Raw genomic sequence first — 16,130 nt, 5'->3', positions numbered from 1 at the left:
CTATGCCACGCTGCCAAATGCTTGAACAAATTGCAAACGTGACATGACGGAGTGAAATTAAAATCAGCTGTGTTTTCTTCTCATATTTTCAATTTTGCATCTCATAATTCCGACTTAAACTTACAATTTTTACTCTTTATCTCATATTTTGACCTTTGAATTCATAATTTTGACTTTTTGTCACCTGTTTTGGACTTTTTACAATTTTAATTTTAAGTCATATCTAAAATTCAAAATGTTCTATCTTCTGTTTTGACAGTTTCAACTACCAACTTTGACTTTTGATCCAGTATTTTGAACTTTTAGACCAAGGATGTCAAACTCAATCACAGCAGGGCCTGGATTCTGAATTTAGGTCGAATCTAACAGGGTCAACATTTAGCCACAAACTGTCAACCTCATTCTCACCAGTGATAGAGCATGGGGGAAAATAAACTTAGCAACGATGCTTTAAAAAAAGACAAGTGTAAAGGATCCTAGTCTGAGATAAAAGTCAAACTTATTAGTTCAAAACACAAAATTCAAGGTCAAAAAAATGTTTTTAATGCAACGCAACACAATGCAAAATAATTATTTAGTGTAAAAGTATGTCAAATACCCTATAAAAGTGTATATGCACAAATTAACCAGCACCCACTAATGCTAGCCAGAGAGTGACCCCAATGTTTTCACCAGCTGTCAGTTAATGATTTTACTAAAGCCTTGCTAATGAACAACTAGACCTTTACCAGAGGAAGGTCTCAAAGAAGTCCTGCATTATTTTCATTATGTTTTTAAGCCTGACTATGTTACTACATCTTCCAGAACACTATCAGATACCAAATACCTGTGTGAAGCCATGGTGGAAGAAATGAAAGGCACACAAAACTGAGGAGTCAGCACTCAGATACGTCCTTTAGGGTTTTTATTACATGGCAACCATAAGGAACATATATGCTGAATCTTCAGCTTTTGTAAAGAGCTGCTTCTTTCTTTGCCTTTGTTGAAAGAAATGAAATGCCAACATGTACTGACCTGGACGTCTCCCAGCATGGAGCCGTATATAATATAACTGCTACAGGGGAGCTGAAAACAAGTGCTGTCTGTCTTCCGTGTTTCCCACAGAATTAGCCTGGACTTGGGTGGTACGGGTGCAGGGGGGTGACCCTACCCTGCCTAATTTTATAGGCTTATTTTTTGTTTGTTTCTGCTCTTTTGGCTGTATTCATCTGCAGTACACTGCATAAACATGCTTCAATAACATTACTTGCCTTTTGGTTTGATATTCCATCATCAGTGTAAGTGAGCTGCATGTGTGAAGGCTTATTGTAGATGAGGTAGCATATTGCAATCGTAGTCCTAGAGTGCGGGAGTACAGGACAGCATTGGTGGCAAGCAGCTGCAAAAATTGTTAAACTGACGACATTTGAAGCTTATTTTTGGATGTGAGACATAACTCTTCAAACTGAGCATTCACTGGAGGGAAGTACGAGTGGACAACTCTCTAGTGCATGGATGGTAATTATGTAAGGATTTTTATTTTAAAAAGTACAAAAAATGGTCAACAAATATTGTTGGGTGACTAGAGACCCATAATGGGGCATACTGGTGTTTTGTACAGTGCATGATAATCCAAGAAACATGAATTAAGCTAAGGAACTGTGTAAAATGTTCCACAAAGATCTGGAAACTGGGTCTAGGTGACACCTGATATTGGCTAAGGCAGAGTGACTCAACGCTGCTTAACCAAAGAGCCAAATTGTTGAAAAATACCTTATAAGAGCCATAATCTAAGCTGTAAAAACTGGCAAAAATGGGTTAATTGTATTTAATTGAAATTAAGTTAAAGGTGGCAAAAGTGGTCAGAAAGCAGGAAAAAGTGGTAAAAATGGATGAAAGGGGGCAAAGTAGGCTTAAAATGGCCAAAAGAGTCAAAAACATAGCGAAAAATTAGTTAACAGTTACACAAACTGGGGAAAGGCAGCAAAAAGATGGTAAAATAGAGTAAAAAGCAGTAAAGAGTGGCAAAAAAGTGGTAAAAATAATTTTATGGGCCAAAGGCAGCTTAAACAGGCAAAAAAGGGGAAAAAATCAAATAGCAAAAAGCATGATAACATAGGCAAGAACTTGTGGAAAAAGGGCAAAAATGTGATAAAAGTGGTAAAAATGGACAAAAAGTGGCATTGAAAAGTGGTATTATTTTAATGATCAAACTTGCAGACAAACCTGTCTAAATTGCACAAATGCATTAGCAACATTTAGAAAAAGTGTGTGGAACTTGCAAAGAGCAAAAGATTCCATATGTTGCAAATGCATTTGTTCAATTTAGACAGTGCTCTCTCTCTCTCTTTTAGTAAAAAAAATTGACTTATCATTAACAAATTTCTGTTCTTTTTGATGCCAGTGATCATTAAAAAACATTCAAGAGTATAAACACATTGATACTCTCTGCTGATAAAGTTTCTGAACAATTCAGAGAAAGAAAACAAGATTTTTTCTGCAGTTTATGATCAATAAAAGAAACAAAAGTCCAAACTTGGGTGTCTAGGACATACATTTTTGTTTCTGTGCATTTGTTTCAACAGGGTTTTATTTTTACTGGAGTTAAAATAAAGCTTATAACTTTATATTGAGCTCTGATTTTTGGTCCATGTCCCTGAGCCCTAATATAATCCCAAAGCAGCATGATACTATTGATCCATGAAATCAATCTAAAGCATGAAAACAACATGAATTATCATCTTAACACCAGCTCCAAACAGCGTGAATCCTTTTCATTTTCTGTGGCTTATAGGTATCATGTAACACCCTCTGGGTTTCTTCTCCTGGTCAATATGATTGATTGTCCTTACACTCTTTTAATCTATTCACTCAGTCTATTGACACACTGAAACACTGTACGTGGATGGATATTATAAAAGGCACATATGCATTGCCTGCACTAGCCCAAAGAACCACAAGATGGCAGAAGAGCATCACTGAATTCACATCTGTGATGCGAGCAGCCAAAGACAAAACTGTTAAAAATATCACCCTTCAAAATAAAGACATTTCATCCTCTACCTTCACTGTCCTGATTTGAATCCAATCTCTCCTTCCCTCATTACCCTCCCTGTCCCTCAAAATCCCATACTGTCATGGCTCACTCACCCCCGCGGACGTGCAAAGGCAAACCATGAAGCGAGGCGTCTGCAGCTAATTGGGATGAATCAGACGTACGTGGAGCCATTTGACTGGCTCACCTCTCCTCGCTGTTGCGTATGAGCCACCTGGGTTTGCGTGACTGGCACAGATGGCGCCAGTGGGCCTGGCTGCTCTGTCACACTGCCTGGACCCCCACCCCCTTCCTCTCCCAACCAGCAGACCCTAATGCCACCCTGCCTTGGGTGACATTTGGTTCACACATACTAGCTCCCCATGGAGCACTTACTCCTACTATACAGCAGCTGTTTGGTTGTGTCAAACACAATGCGGCTCGCCGTCAGATGTGTGGAAACACTCATTCTGTTTTTGCTCTTGTTTTAACTCTTCCTCTTGTTGGATGGAGTCTACAGCCTGTTATGATCTAGAAAGGTTTCATTTTTTGTGATGCTTATATCTCTAATTTTGTTTTCAGTTGTATCATTTACAGTGCTTTGCATCAGTTGTCATACTTTTTGGATTTTTTGGGGATTTTAAACTATGAAAACCAGAAAATTAAAATAGACTTATTGGGGCATTGTACTGTTTATTAAAAAAATATATATTCAGTGAATGCACTAGCATTGAACTAAAGGTAATATTGATGGAATATTCTGCAAGTATATGTAGCATCTATGGGTCAGAAACATGGGGCATTTTCTTCCTATTTCCTTGCTCCAGCCCATTATTGACTGAGAGGAAAGGAAGCACAGAGCATGGACCTTAATGCAAATTCCAGAGCCAGCTATTACTTGACGCGGGTGCATGGAGGCTGCACAACAGCTGAGTGACAGCTGGGTTTTCATTTCAGCGTGCACATACAGTGCATATTTTTTAAGATTACTTTGAGGTCTTTTCCTGCTTAATTTTTGATAGAACAGCTAAAGAAAGAAAGTAATGATGGAAGTCACATGCAGTGAGCAGCACCAGGATTAGTTCTGAATCCTACCACCAGTGGATTGATGACTGTAGCTTCAATATATAGGCCCCTGCTCTACCCTTCTGAGCTAAACTGACACCCAATTCTGGCTTGTATGTTAAAGGTCACATATTTGACCCCTTTGAAACAAGTCTATATTGGTCTCAGAGGTCCCCAAAACATGCCTGGGAAGTTTGTTGCTGAAACACACTCCAGTACTGGATTTTTGCATGTCTGAGAAAGCTGAGCTGTTTCTGAGTCTGTGGCTTTAAATGTTAATGAGCTGTCTGACTCTGCCCCTGACAGGAAATGGATGTGGCTTTATGGATGTGGCCCTAAAGATTCAGCTGAGAGGAGTTTGAGGAGAAGTGGGTGGGACTTTTGTCCAAGCAGGGAGGGCCAATTGAACTTGGGGGTGGGGCTTACACCCCACATGACATCATGGGGGGGAAATCTGAGAATGACTTGTTTCAGCACATATTTTCTGAAAGGTGGAGAAAGAGAGGGGGAGAGAATGGAGTTTTCTAGTCCTTGGAGGGATTGTGGACAGGCCAGGGGCACATATTTTGTTAGAAAAGCACAAAGACGTGTATTTTGCATAGTACGCAACCTTCAGCAAGTCAGGGCTTAAGACTGCCAGTGTGAACACCAAGTATCATGTGGCTGAAACAAGCATCTCACATGGCCATGAAGACAGACAGAGCTTCAACATGTGTGCCAACAAGCAGCACATGTGAGCCAAATATGATAATGGCATGAACCAAAGCAGATATGCACTTCAGCCATCACACAGCAACCAGACAAAGAGCTTATATAGAACAGAGGTTTCCAAATTTTCATCCTGTGTGGGACCCCCACGCTCCCTGGAGGTGGTTAGAGTGTACAATTTGGCACAAAGTATCTGTATCAATTTGCATTTTAGGGAGTTTTTGTAAAACTTATTTACATTTAGATAGAGATTTTATCCATTACCATGATTTCATTAGAAATGAAACTAATTTTTGGGTTATCTTTTACAATACTGGATAAATATATCACTTAAAATCATTTTAAATTGCTCTTTATTTTTTTGAGAAAGCATTAAGCGACCCCTCTTTGATGTCTTGTGACTGCTCTGGGGGTCCTGACCCCTACTTTGGAAACCACTGATACAAAATGCAGTCTCAAGGCATAATATTTACACCCCTGTGACATTCTGTTTTTGCTCTCTTGTGCTTCCCTGGCCCTGAAATGCAACATCACACAAATGTAAACTCGATATGAATGTCTAAAGGCATAATAATTGGAGAGTGTTGTATTGTTGCAGATATGTGTGGTGAAAGGGGCTATTGACATTTATTATTAGTAAGGGGTTTGATTGAAAAGAACAAAGCTAAATTAAAGTTTGAGGCTTTATTTGCTTTACTTTGACACCTTGTTAAGGATGATTATGTCTTTGGGTATAAAAGTTTTGAACTGGATGTTTAGCAAATCAGGGCCTTTTACAAATCTCAGAGTTGTAAATAATCGTTAGGTCTTGATTTGAAGTTTCAGATGTTTAACTTTAGGTTGATAGTCTTAAAAAAACACTGATGAAAAAAAAACTCTTTCACCAATATCTCCCAACTTACCTATCTCACAGTTGGTACCCAGGAATCCGGTGCCGGTGCAGTCACATATGTAGCGGTTCCAGCCCTCCTTACACAGGCCTCCGTTGCCACATGGAGTGCTGCTGCAGCGCTTCTGCAGCTCTCGGGTGCAGAAACTGCTGACACCAAACGCGCTCTGGATCTCAGCTAGTCGGCGGACATCGCGGCTCTTGCCATCGATGAAGAGGTCTCGTACGCAGCCCACGTAGCCGTAGTTCAGCAGCGCCGTCCACACCTCCGGTGGCAGGATGAGGTCTGACTTGGACTCCGGCAGCCCACCAAGGTACATGTCGCTGTCCAGGTCCAGGATTTCACTGCCCTCTGGGGAGCTGAAAGGCATGCTGCGGCTGTTCACTGAGATGGACCCTAAAAGACAAAAACGGGAAATATTTGGTATACTTCAAAAATATATTTCATGTTAATTATACAATAAAATACTGACAGAAAAGTCTGATATGAAATAAAATGCAAATGCAAATATATACTTTGGAGTAGTGGTGCTCAGCTAGGCTAGCCTCAGGGCTCACCACCACCTCCGAGCCACTATCAAGCCAAAGAAGGGATTCAGCTCAATAGTTGGCATGATTATATTGTAGTGTGTAGCCAAGTCACCCTTAGCTTAAGACTGGATGACTAATCAAAATATGAGTTCTTGTTAAAACATAGGCTGAAACATAGGTTAACTAAATAAAACATAAAATTTTACTTCCAAATAAGACTAATCTAAGTAAAAGCATGACAAAGAACAGTTTCTTGAAAAGAGTTCAGATGTGCAAAGGCAAACTATGTAGTGTATTTTCCTCCTGAAAAATGTGAACGCTTTTGCATTAATCAGGGATGTCAATGAGTCATTTTGTGCATACACTCCTGCGTGTATCTTAATGTGATACAGTGTTATACATTAGTGCTTAACAGAAGTTATTTTTTCTTTCAAAACTAAAGCAGGTTTTCAGTCCAAACAAGAGGAAAAGTACAGTGGACAAATTACAAAGTAAAAGCTTAACAAAGAAAAATTTCTTTAAAAATATTCTCCTAAAAAATGGATGCAGACGTGCAAAAACAAACCATGAAGCGTACTGTCCTCCTGAAAAATGTGAATTCTTTTGCATCAATCAGGGGTAATTGGATGTCAGTGAGTCATTTTGTACTTTCACTCCAGCATATTTCTTAATGTATAATGGTGTTAAAGATCATATTTGATAGAGGTCCCGTATTTTTGCTTTAGAAAAGCAGGTTTTTCTCCAAACAGGAGGTAAAATAACTCTGACTTAAGAGAGGGCAAATTGCAAGGTAAAACTGGAAACACAGAACTATTACTTTATAAAATTTCTCCTGAAAAATGGATGCAGATGTGCAAAAGCAAGCTTTAAAGTGTACTGTCCTCCTGAAAAAGTAAACGCTTTTGTACAAACTAAGGGACTATTCAGTAAGTTAGTCATTTTGTACATGCACTCCTGTATATTTCTTAAAGTATAACAGTTTAAACAGTGTAACTGACAGAATAAGCTAATTGAAGCAGTTTCCTGGCTGTTAGTCATGCCGTCAGGTTACACTGGTGTAGCAGTGCAGCACTCATTTAAGTCATAAATTTTAAATGCAAATTCATAAAATATATTTATTTGCATTCATAGATTCCCAGATCAAACATGGGTAATAATTGCTTGAAATCATTTGTCATTTGTACCTTATAGCCATGCTTATGTTTCCAGGCATGCTCCTTGGATTTTGTGTGATTAAATGTGAGTTTCCATGACTCAAAGACCCTGATTAAAGTACTGTGTCATCTGAGTAAGGTGGGTTAGTGGACTGGTGGGGGGTCAAGTGGTTAAATGAGTCAAGAGTGGGCAGGTAAGTAAATTGAGGGGAGGGGAGGCAGTAAGTGAATAATTTCAGGGCAGAAATCACAGACAGGGGGGCACACAGAAAAGAGAATAGATGGCCGTGTGTTGTGTATGTGTGTGTATAATGTGTCTGTAATAGGTTAAATGGAGGAGAAGGGAAGCAGAATGCAGCAGGGAGTGGATGAAACAAAAGGCCCCTCTCTCTTTCTGTGATTAACGACTCCGTCTTAATTTTCTATTAAAAGCCAATTACAGCAGGAGCAGCGCATGCATGCGCGCACACAAACACACAGAGGCAGACGCTCATTCACAGCTATTCTCATTATAAGACGTCATTAGGGGGAGATATAATGTTCAAGGTGCCTGCCCACCTACATACCATTCATCAGACAAAACACACTCAGGCCTGCAGATGCTTCTGTTTATGCCCACATGGAGTCAGACACACTGACAACAGAAAAGACTGCAATAAAACAGAATACCACCTGGGCCCCATGTTTTCTGGGTGGAAAATGTTAAGTGGTATAAAAGAATACTGAAATGGCAAGCGTAGATTCCTGAACCTGCAGCTATGAGACATGCAGTGGAATCTTTGACATGATATTTTAAGGGCAAATATGTCTTTTCAAAGTAGGCTGACTAAATATACTTGCCTTGGCCCAAAGGAACTGTTATCTTACTGTTTCACAACAATACAGAAAAGAATCACAGCAAAAATCAACCTGTTTTTCAGATTTGAGATCCATGTTTCCCCAGCCAGAATCAATTAGTTACAAAGGAAGTAACCTATCTCCATATTCTTAGTGCCTAAACAATAGTTTCTCGAGTCATGCTCAACGAGTTGGGTAGGCTGTGGCTAAACTTAAAGCCAACCCAATAGTTTGCATCCCACAAAATGGACTTACTACAACACTAATTCCAAAAAAGTTGGGGCACTGTGAACAACGTAAATTTAATCAGAATGCAATGTCTGCAAATCTCATAAAGCCATGTTTTATTCACGATAGAAAATAAACAACAAATCAGATGCTAAACTGACATTTTATAATGCATGGAAAATATTAGCTCACTCTGAGTTTGATGGCAGCAACACATATTAAAAAAGCAGGGGCACAGCCATGTTTAGCATTGTGCAGCATTGCCCTCTTCTCTTAACAATAAACATCTGGGAAGTGAGGAGACCAGTTCAGGAGTTTTGGGGGAGGAATGTTTTCCCATTATTGTTTGATGTAGAATTTTATTTGCCTAAAAGGCTGGGTCTTCTTTGCCTGATTTGTAGTTTTATGATGCTCCAAATGTTTTCTTTTGGCGAGAGGTCTGGGCTGCAGTCAGACCAGTACAGCACCCCAAATCTTCTGTTGTGAAGCCATGCTGTTGTAGCCTTGCAAAGTAGATGGATTCACCAGTTTCCGTGTTTCTCACTGGCGGATCCATCTTGCAAAGCTCCCATCTGAACCGTTTGGGCCCGGTTAGAAAGCGACAGGACCAATCAGCGACAAGGGGCAGTGCTTTCAGGTGTGATGGAGCTGTGATGTAAGCAAGCAGCGAGAAGAGGCCATTGCAATTACAGAAAAAGAGATTAGCATAGATGTTGCTGAAGCGCCAGTTTTATCAGAACTTGATGAAATTTCTTTGTTAAAGGAGAACAAATAACAGCAGTGAGTTGTTTTCTTTCAAAAAACGACAAATGTCGTGTACTGACATGTCTACAGTTGCCATGGTTTGCGTTATGCTGTTCTCTATGGAGTTTACTGCTCCGTAGGGGCGCAGCTCGGTAGTGGCTACATCACGTGTTCTGTTGCTCTGATTAGCCCGTAAAGATGTGACAGACAGAACGTTCATCCAATCACCCTCCGAGTTTTTTTTTTTTTTCAAAGCCTGTTCCCTCTCCCAAAGCTGTGTATGAAAGATTTCCCAGATGGATGTGTGAAACACATCCATCTGGCATGTCAGGGTAATGCTGTTGTGATGGATGCTGTATGTGGTTTAGTATTGGCTTGCTGAAATCGTTAAGGCCTTCCCTAAAAGAGATGTTGTCTGGATGGGTGCATATGCTGTTCTGAAACCTCTATATACCTGCCAGTATTGATAGTGCCTTTCCAGATATGTAAACTACCACCATAGGCATTAATACAGCCCCATATAATCAGAGATGTAGGCCTTAGAACTGTGCTGGAAAAACAAGCTAGATGGTCCCTCTTCTCTTTAGTCTGCAGAACACGGTGCCGTGGTTTCAAAAAGAATTTCAAGTTTTTATTCATCTGACCACAGAACAGTTTTCTGTTTTGCCTCAGTCCATTTTAATTGAGCTTTGGCCCAGAGAAGACGGTGGCTATCTGGATACCTTCACAAATGGCTTCGTCTTTGCATGATACAGCCTTAATTTGCATTTTTGGATGGTACAACCAACTGTGTTGACAGACAATAATTTCTGGAATCTCAGTCATTTCCAGATTCTCCAGATTCCCTGAGGATTTTTTTTTCTTTTTAAGATAAATCATGGGCTTTTACTGCCTAAATTTCGACAGGAGGACGGTGTATAAAGTCAGAAATAGGGTTGAGAGAATGGGGGTTAGACATGCGGGTAAGGAGCCACAGGCAAGACTTGAGACCGGACCTCCCACATACATGTGGCGCAATCTAACCACTAGGCCATCTGTGCCCCAGATTCTCTGAATCTTTTGATGATATCATGTATTGTAGATGGTGGGATATTAGAAGTCTTTGCAATTTTACACTAAGGAAAATTTTTCTGACACATTTTTGGACACAGTATTTCACAGATTGGTGAACCTCTTCCCATCTTAACTTCTGAGAGACTCTCCCTTTCTTAAATGCTTCTTTTATACCCAGTCATGTTACTGACCTGTTGCTAATTCACCAAATTGGTTGCAAAATGCCCCCCCCCCCCCCAAATGCTCCTTTTGTCCATTAGTACCACTTACTTTTCCAGCCTCTTGTTGCCCCGTCCCGACATATTTGAGAGGTGTTGCTGCTAATAAAATTTAAAATGAGCTAACTGTTCTCATGAAATGGTAAAATGTCTGTGTTTCAAAATCTGGTATGCTGTTAATGTTTATTGGGAATAAAAACAGGTTTAATTAGATTTGCAAACATTGCATTCTGTTTAAATTTACATTTCATTAAGTGCCCCAACTTTATTGGAACTGTGATTGTAAGATGCTGATTTTCTTTATTCTTTATTGGACTGTAAGTGAAGCAGAGTAACAGGAATCTGATCGACATAAATCTGACTGACTGTATTGGCAGCTGTTTGAGAATGTGAACCATCTTTCAAAGACACTCCAGTAAAAGTTAGTCGATATGAAGTGAAATTAAACAACAGCTGTTTGTCTAAAAAAGTTCACAGCTTACCTTTCCTTCCTTCTCTCTGGAAATCCACATGGCACCATTCCCCATCATTGACCTTCTTGTTGCTGGCCTTCAGCTTTGTTTTCCCAGAGCCCATATCAATCAGCAGGTACAAATACCCATCCAGAAGCTCCATGGCAAAGTAATCAGTCTTCAGCTCTCTGCCAGGCTTCTGCTCTTTGGGCCCCTGAGGGCGCCCATGGCTGAACAGCAGGAGGCCGCTGGGCTCTGTTGTGCGGAAGTCAAAGGAGATGGATCCGGTCTTCTTGGTGTTCCACTTTGGTAGGGAAATGTAGGACTCGGGAGTCTCGAAGGTGACCGGGTCCAGGGCAGCTACGTCCTCACAGCGGAACACCAAGTCGCCGCTCAGGGTGATCTTAGGGTCGCGCTCGATGGCCAGGCGAGACAGCTCCAGCTTGAAATCGTTGTTCTTGTACACCACCTGGTGAGGGGAGAGGAAATGGTTACAAAGTTAAAGTGGTTGTGACATTTGATTTGAGCATACAGTACGTAGAATCCACCAATAGGGGTCTCTTAATCAAAACAGAAACAAGATGACGTCAAGGGTAGCAGGGTAAGTGATTTGCTTGCTACTTCACCCCTCCACTCTCTCAGGGATCACCTCAGTGCAGTGAGTGTGTCTCAAGTGGTTGGAGTGTAAAGACACCTGCGTCTGGAAGGTCCAGTCATTTGTTAATATTCCTGGCTACCATTACACCATGAAGACAAAAGCACACTCCAAGCAACTCAGAGAAAAGTCTATTGAAAAGTATAAACCAGGGTATGGATACAGAAACATTTCCAAGGCACTGAATATCCCCCAGGGTTCAGCTGAATCCATCATCAAGAAATGTAAGGAATACAGCACGTGTAAATCTGCCTAGATCAGGCCGTCCTCACAAACTGAGTGACTGTGCAAAAAGGAGACGAGTGAGGGAGGCCACCAAGACACCTCTGAAGGAGTTACAAGCTTCAGCAGCCGATATTGGAGAGATTCTGTAGACAACAACTGTTGTCCAGGTTCTTTAGCAGTCAAGGCTTCGTGGGGGAGTGGCAATGAGAAAGAGGCATGTGGGAGACTCCGTGGTCAAGTGGGAAGAGGTTCTTTAGTCTGATCAGACCAAATTGAGCTTTTTAGCCACCAGACAGGATGCTATGTTTGGCAGGAACCAAACACTGCACATCACCACAAAACACACTACCCCCACTGTGAAGCATGCTGCAGCATCATGCTGTGGGGATGCTTCTTGGCAGCTGGCCCTGGAAACTTGGAAAGGTGGAAGGGTGTATTGCCATGGCATGACCTTCAAAGAAGTCAGGTTCAAAAGACAAATGAGATCGGACTAGCCAAAAAGAATATTACAGCTGCTGCTGTTCTGATGCTAACCATTAATAGCATTGATTAGCATCTTACAAGGAGGCTATTTACTGGGCAAGGGCCAAGCTATTCCTTTGGTCATGCCTGTTTACAGTTGGCACATCAAATCCTGAAGAAAATCAGCCAACATAATCCTTATAAATACCACATTGACAAGGACAGGTCTAATCTCCCAAATATAATATGTCCCTCTTTGGGACAGAGTGGGCATTGGTGCCGAGGAGGAAGAAGACTTTCTGCACATAAATATGTGGATGGATGGATGGGCTATCAACCAAAAATCCTAACATCTCAAAGCCTTGTGATCCTTGGTGCAGAGGTGAAAAAAAGAATATTTCTGTAGATTTTGTAACAGTTTGAATTATCTGAGGTAATCTATGTACCCAACCAAAAATTAAGATAATAAAGGTTTTGTAATTTCTTGATAAATGCATATTTTCCTTCAAATAAGATATTTTGAATTCAATTATTGTATAAAATTGGACTTTTCTGTGGCCAAAAACACAAAAATGAGCTGCAACAGAGGAGAACATTCTGTCCATAATCATGAGAGCCTGCAGATGCATCCTAATTACCCAAATTAATTTCAAGTGTCAGTTATAGAGGCTGCTGGGAAACCCTGTCAGCAAATGATGAATCAGAACATGAGTAAAATGCGTGACTTTCTCTAAAGTCGAGACTTGAATTCGCCAAAAAAAACAAAAAAAAAAAACAAGCTGGAACGCTGATACAACCTGTTCTAGATTTTCATCAGCAACCCACAATGCTCTAACAAGAAATTTAGGTCAGATGAGAGCTCAGTTAACTGATGTTCCAGGATTTTGTACGGAAATCCTCCACACTTTGAAAAATCAAACACAGAGCAATCACTTGGGGCCACAGCATTGCCTAGGGCACGCTTTTATTGACTCCACTGATGTCTCTGAGTGTCGATGTTGTGTGGGTGAATCAGAGGAACACGCTCTGATCTGTACTGTGTGAATCTCCTAACTCTTGGTCAAATCAATAAAGAGTGCAAATTATTTGTTTTGTACACCTGAAAATGTCTCTCTGTGTGCACAAGGAAAGTGAAAAAGATTAAAAGGCTCCAGGGGAATGCTGAGACGCAAAGGAGAAGTGAACGCCGCCTGCAGCTTTAATGCAAATGTCTGGAGCAGCCTTTGATGAAACACGGCTGTATTGTCTCAGCTCAAAGTGTGAGTCTATGCTTCACTGTGTGCATTCATAATGGATTAAGTGCTAAAGGCGCAGTAAATTATGCTTGTCTTTCATAGTTTTAGCTTTCCTTTTATTTGTTGAACACTGCAGACACTGTTTTGAGAGGCCGTCCTCAAGGTAATAGTGTGCAGCAGCAGCTGAGGTTTTAGCGTTTGTTTGTCTATGTGTGTTCCCTCCTGATTATAGCCCTCTTCACGCTCTCTCACACTCCCACACTCTGGCTCTGACAGGTAACGTCTCTACATTTCTATCTTTGTTTTCTGCTGTAGTCACAAGGTTGTCTTGTTATGGTTAAGCCACAGGTTTGATCCCAGCAGCAGCAGCGGCAGCAGCGGCTCTGTTCTGTCGAATAGTGACTGAGTTAAGACACAACAAAGCCACGTTCCCTTTGTAGTCAGAGCTTAACATTTCGCTATTTTTTATTTGTTCTGCATGCTTTATTCTGCAACACAAAACCATAAAATGATATTACGACACATATTTTTCTATTTATGTCCTACCCTGCTCACAGCTTTGACTCTGTTCCTTTTGAAAAAAAAACAAAAAAACAACAAAAGATGGAAACTAGAGCTGTCCAGACTGACTGGGAACAAATTGCTATTGGCTAATTTTCATTAAACGTGCAAGATAGGAAAAGATGCTCCTAGTCAACAATCCTATCACCTGTAGAGTGTGCATTGGAGGAACAACTGATCTAAAGCTTCATATTAAGAAAAATCTGACTTCAATTCAGTTCCATATCCATCACTGATGAACTAGGTTGATGTGTGCCTTCAGGCTCTGCTTCATGGAGTTGAAATCAGGTCCATATACAAATCAGGAAAGTCGATTTATGACCACATGTGAGTGTAACTGGATCAGGAAACAGTATGGATCTCTGTCAAGGCAAAATATTCTTAATTTAAGCGGATATTAGTCTGATTTTCTCACGTTTTCAACCACTCCTTGTATTTCAGAACGTTTTATCAGCCAGCCTGGCTGAGCAGCCTTGCACATTGAAAATGGCATCAGTGCATGCCTCTATTGTATAAAATTACAAGCCAGGGGGTCAACTCACCCACAATTTCCACATGGGATGACTGCCCCTGTGCATGGAAGCACTGCGGGTTTGCTCTGACTGAAGCTGAGCAACCTCGCCCACTGGAAGTGAGTGTAGAGCGCTGCGCCGCAGTGAGCAGCCCTAATCAGTGGGCAGAGGTCACAGGAGAACTGTGAGTTCACGCAGAAATAGTATGTCAACAGTGGACGATTTTACCCTTTGGGGTTAATTTAGCGTCTTTTCTGGTATAAGTCCATGATATTATTGCTTCCACCATTGGGTGAGAACATTAAGAAGTTAAAGGTTAAGGTTTGCTTAAAGGATCTGTGGTTTAATGTAAAATTCTTTGGCTAAATGTCCTGAAAAGTTAACTTTTCCCCATCAATGGTGCTGTTATAGCTCTGTGACCCACTGACCTCTCGGTGACCCTTTGCTCTCGCTGCAGGATGAGACGTAATGTTGATATAGTATTGATTAATGATCGGAAGCCAGTGCCTTGTGTTGTGTTTTGAAAGAACCGGATATTCTACGCTTGTGACTTCCTTTTGGGAGCTTCATGATCCACCAGTATTGATGCAGTTTGGCAGCGGCAAGCGCTGAAAATAGACCTGCAGCGTATCTCAAATGAAGCGGAGCGGCGCTCCAGGCACACACTGCCACTGGAGTGGGAGCGATGTGCTCCGCAGTACGATTCGCCGGCAGATCGCAGTATGGTCGCTGTATGTGGAAATTGGAGGTCAGAAGTTGGGCTTAGCCCAAGCTTTGCAGTGTCCAGGGTGATGCTTCATCGGGCATTTAATGCTCTACTTTCAAGCTACTTTAGAATTAGAATGTGGATTAAATATGCCAACAATTCCAAACATTATTCCAAACTTTTCTATCTTTAAAAAGCATCCTTTACAGAAGGGGTTCTCAAACTTTTCGGGGCTAGGGACCCCTTACCAACCAGAAAATTTGCCAAGGACCCCCACATAACCCTTACTCTGATTAAACATATGTTAACTGCCATTTTCTTTGTCCTTTTATCCGAAAAAAAAGTATTTTGTTTTGTCCTTAAACTCTAAATGCTTTGTTATCAGATGACGCTTTAGCTTGGCAGGCTTCGTGGCTTCATTTGCAAACACAGACACACAGTAAATTTTGGTTTTCGGTTGCTGTTCTCAATGAAACCAAACTCCAGATAGCTGTCATCATATTTTCAGTTTAGATGGATGGACCTAGAATCACTTGATGAAGTGGACAAGCTTAGATATTTATCCATTGCTGCTAGCTGGACCTGCACACCAAATGTGTCCTGAGTAACGTGACTGAAAGGTGAGCAGTGATAGATTTAGGTGATATCTCAATATCATATCTGAGTTTTTATTGGCCCAAAGCTGACTTATGCGGGAGGTATTGGTTTAGTAGGGTTGTTTCATGGCACTGTGGTCCCTAAATGTATTTATGTGCTTTTTAATGCCATTTTGAAAGACATTCAAAATGAATTACTTAAGTAATTTATTTTGAATTATTTCAAGGACCCCCAAGCTGTGGCTAGCAGAACACCAGGGGTCCTCGGACCCCAGTTTGAGAACCA

General features: G+C 41.0%; 1 protein-coding gene across 1 annotated transcript in view; it reads right to left on the bottom strand.

The window, feature by feature from the left end:
• Positions 1–16,130, bottom strand: part of nrxn2b (neurexin 2b) — a 740,090-nt gene that overhangs the window by 145,113 nt on the left and 578,847 nt on the right. Inside the window, exons 9-10 of the mRNA XM_041780093.1 lie at positions 10,923–11,361; positions 5,689–6,072 (exon numbers count right to left, since the gene is read on the bottom strand). Coding sequence (XP_041636027.1) covers positions 5,689–6,072; positions 10,923–11,361 — 823 coding nt within the window. The remainder of the gene's footprint in view (positions 1–5,688; positions 6,073–10,922; positions 11,362–16,130) is intronic.

Source organism: Cheilinus undulatus, linkage group 22 (assembly GCF_018320785.1).
Source record: "Cheilinus undulatus linkage group 22, ASM1832078v1, whole genome shotgun sequence".
Taxonomy (NCBI): domain Eukaryota; kingdom Metazoa; phylum Chordata; class Actinopteri; order Labriformes; family Labridae; genus Cheilinus; species Cheilinus undulatus.
Note: the sequence above shows the minus strand (reverse complement) of the source record. Positions and strands in the feature narration are given on the sequence as shown.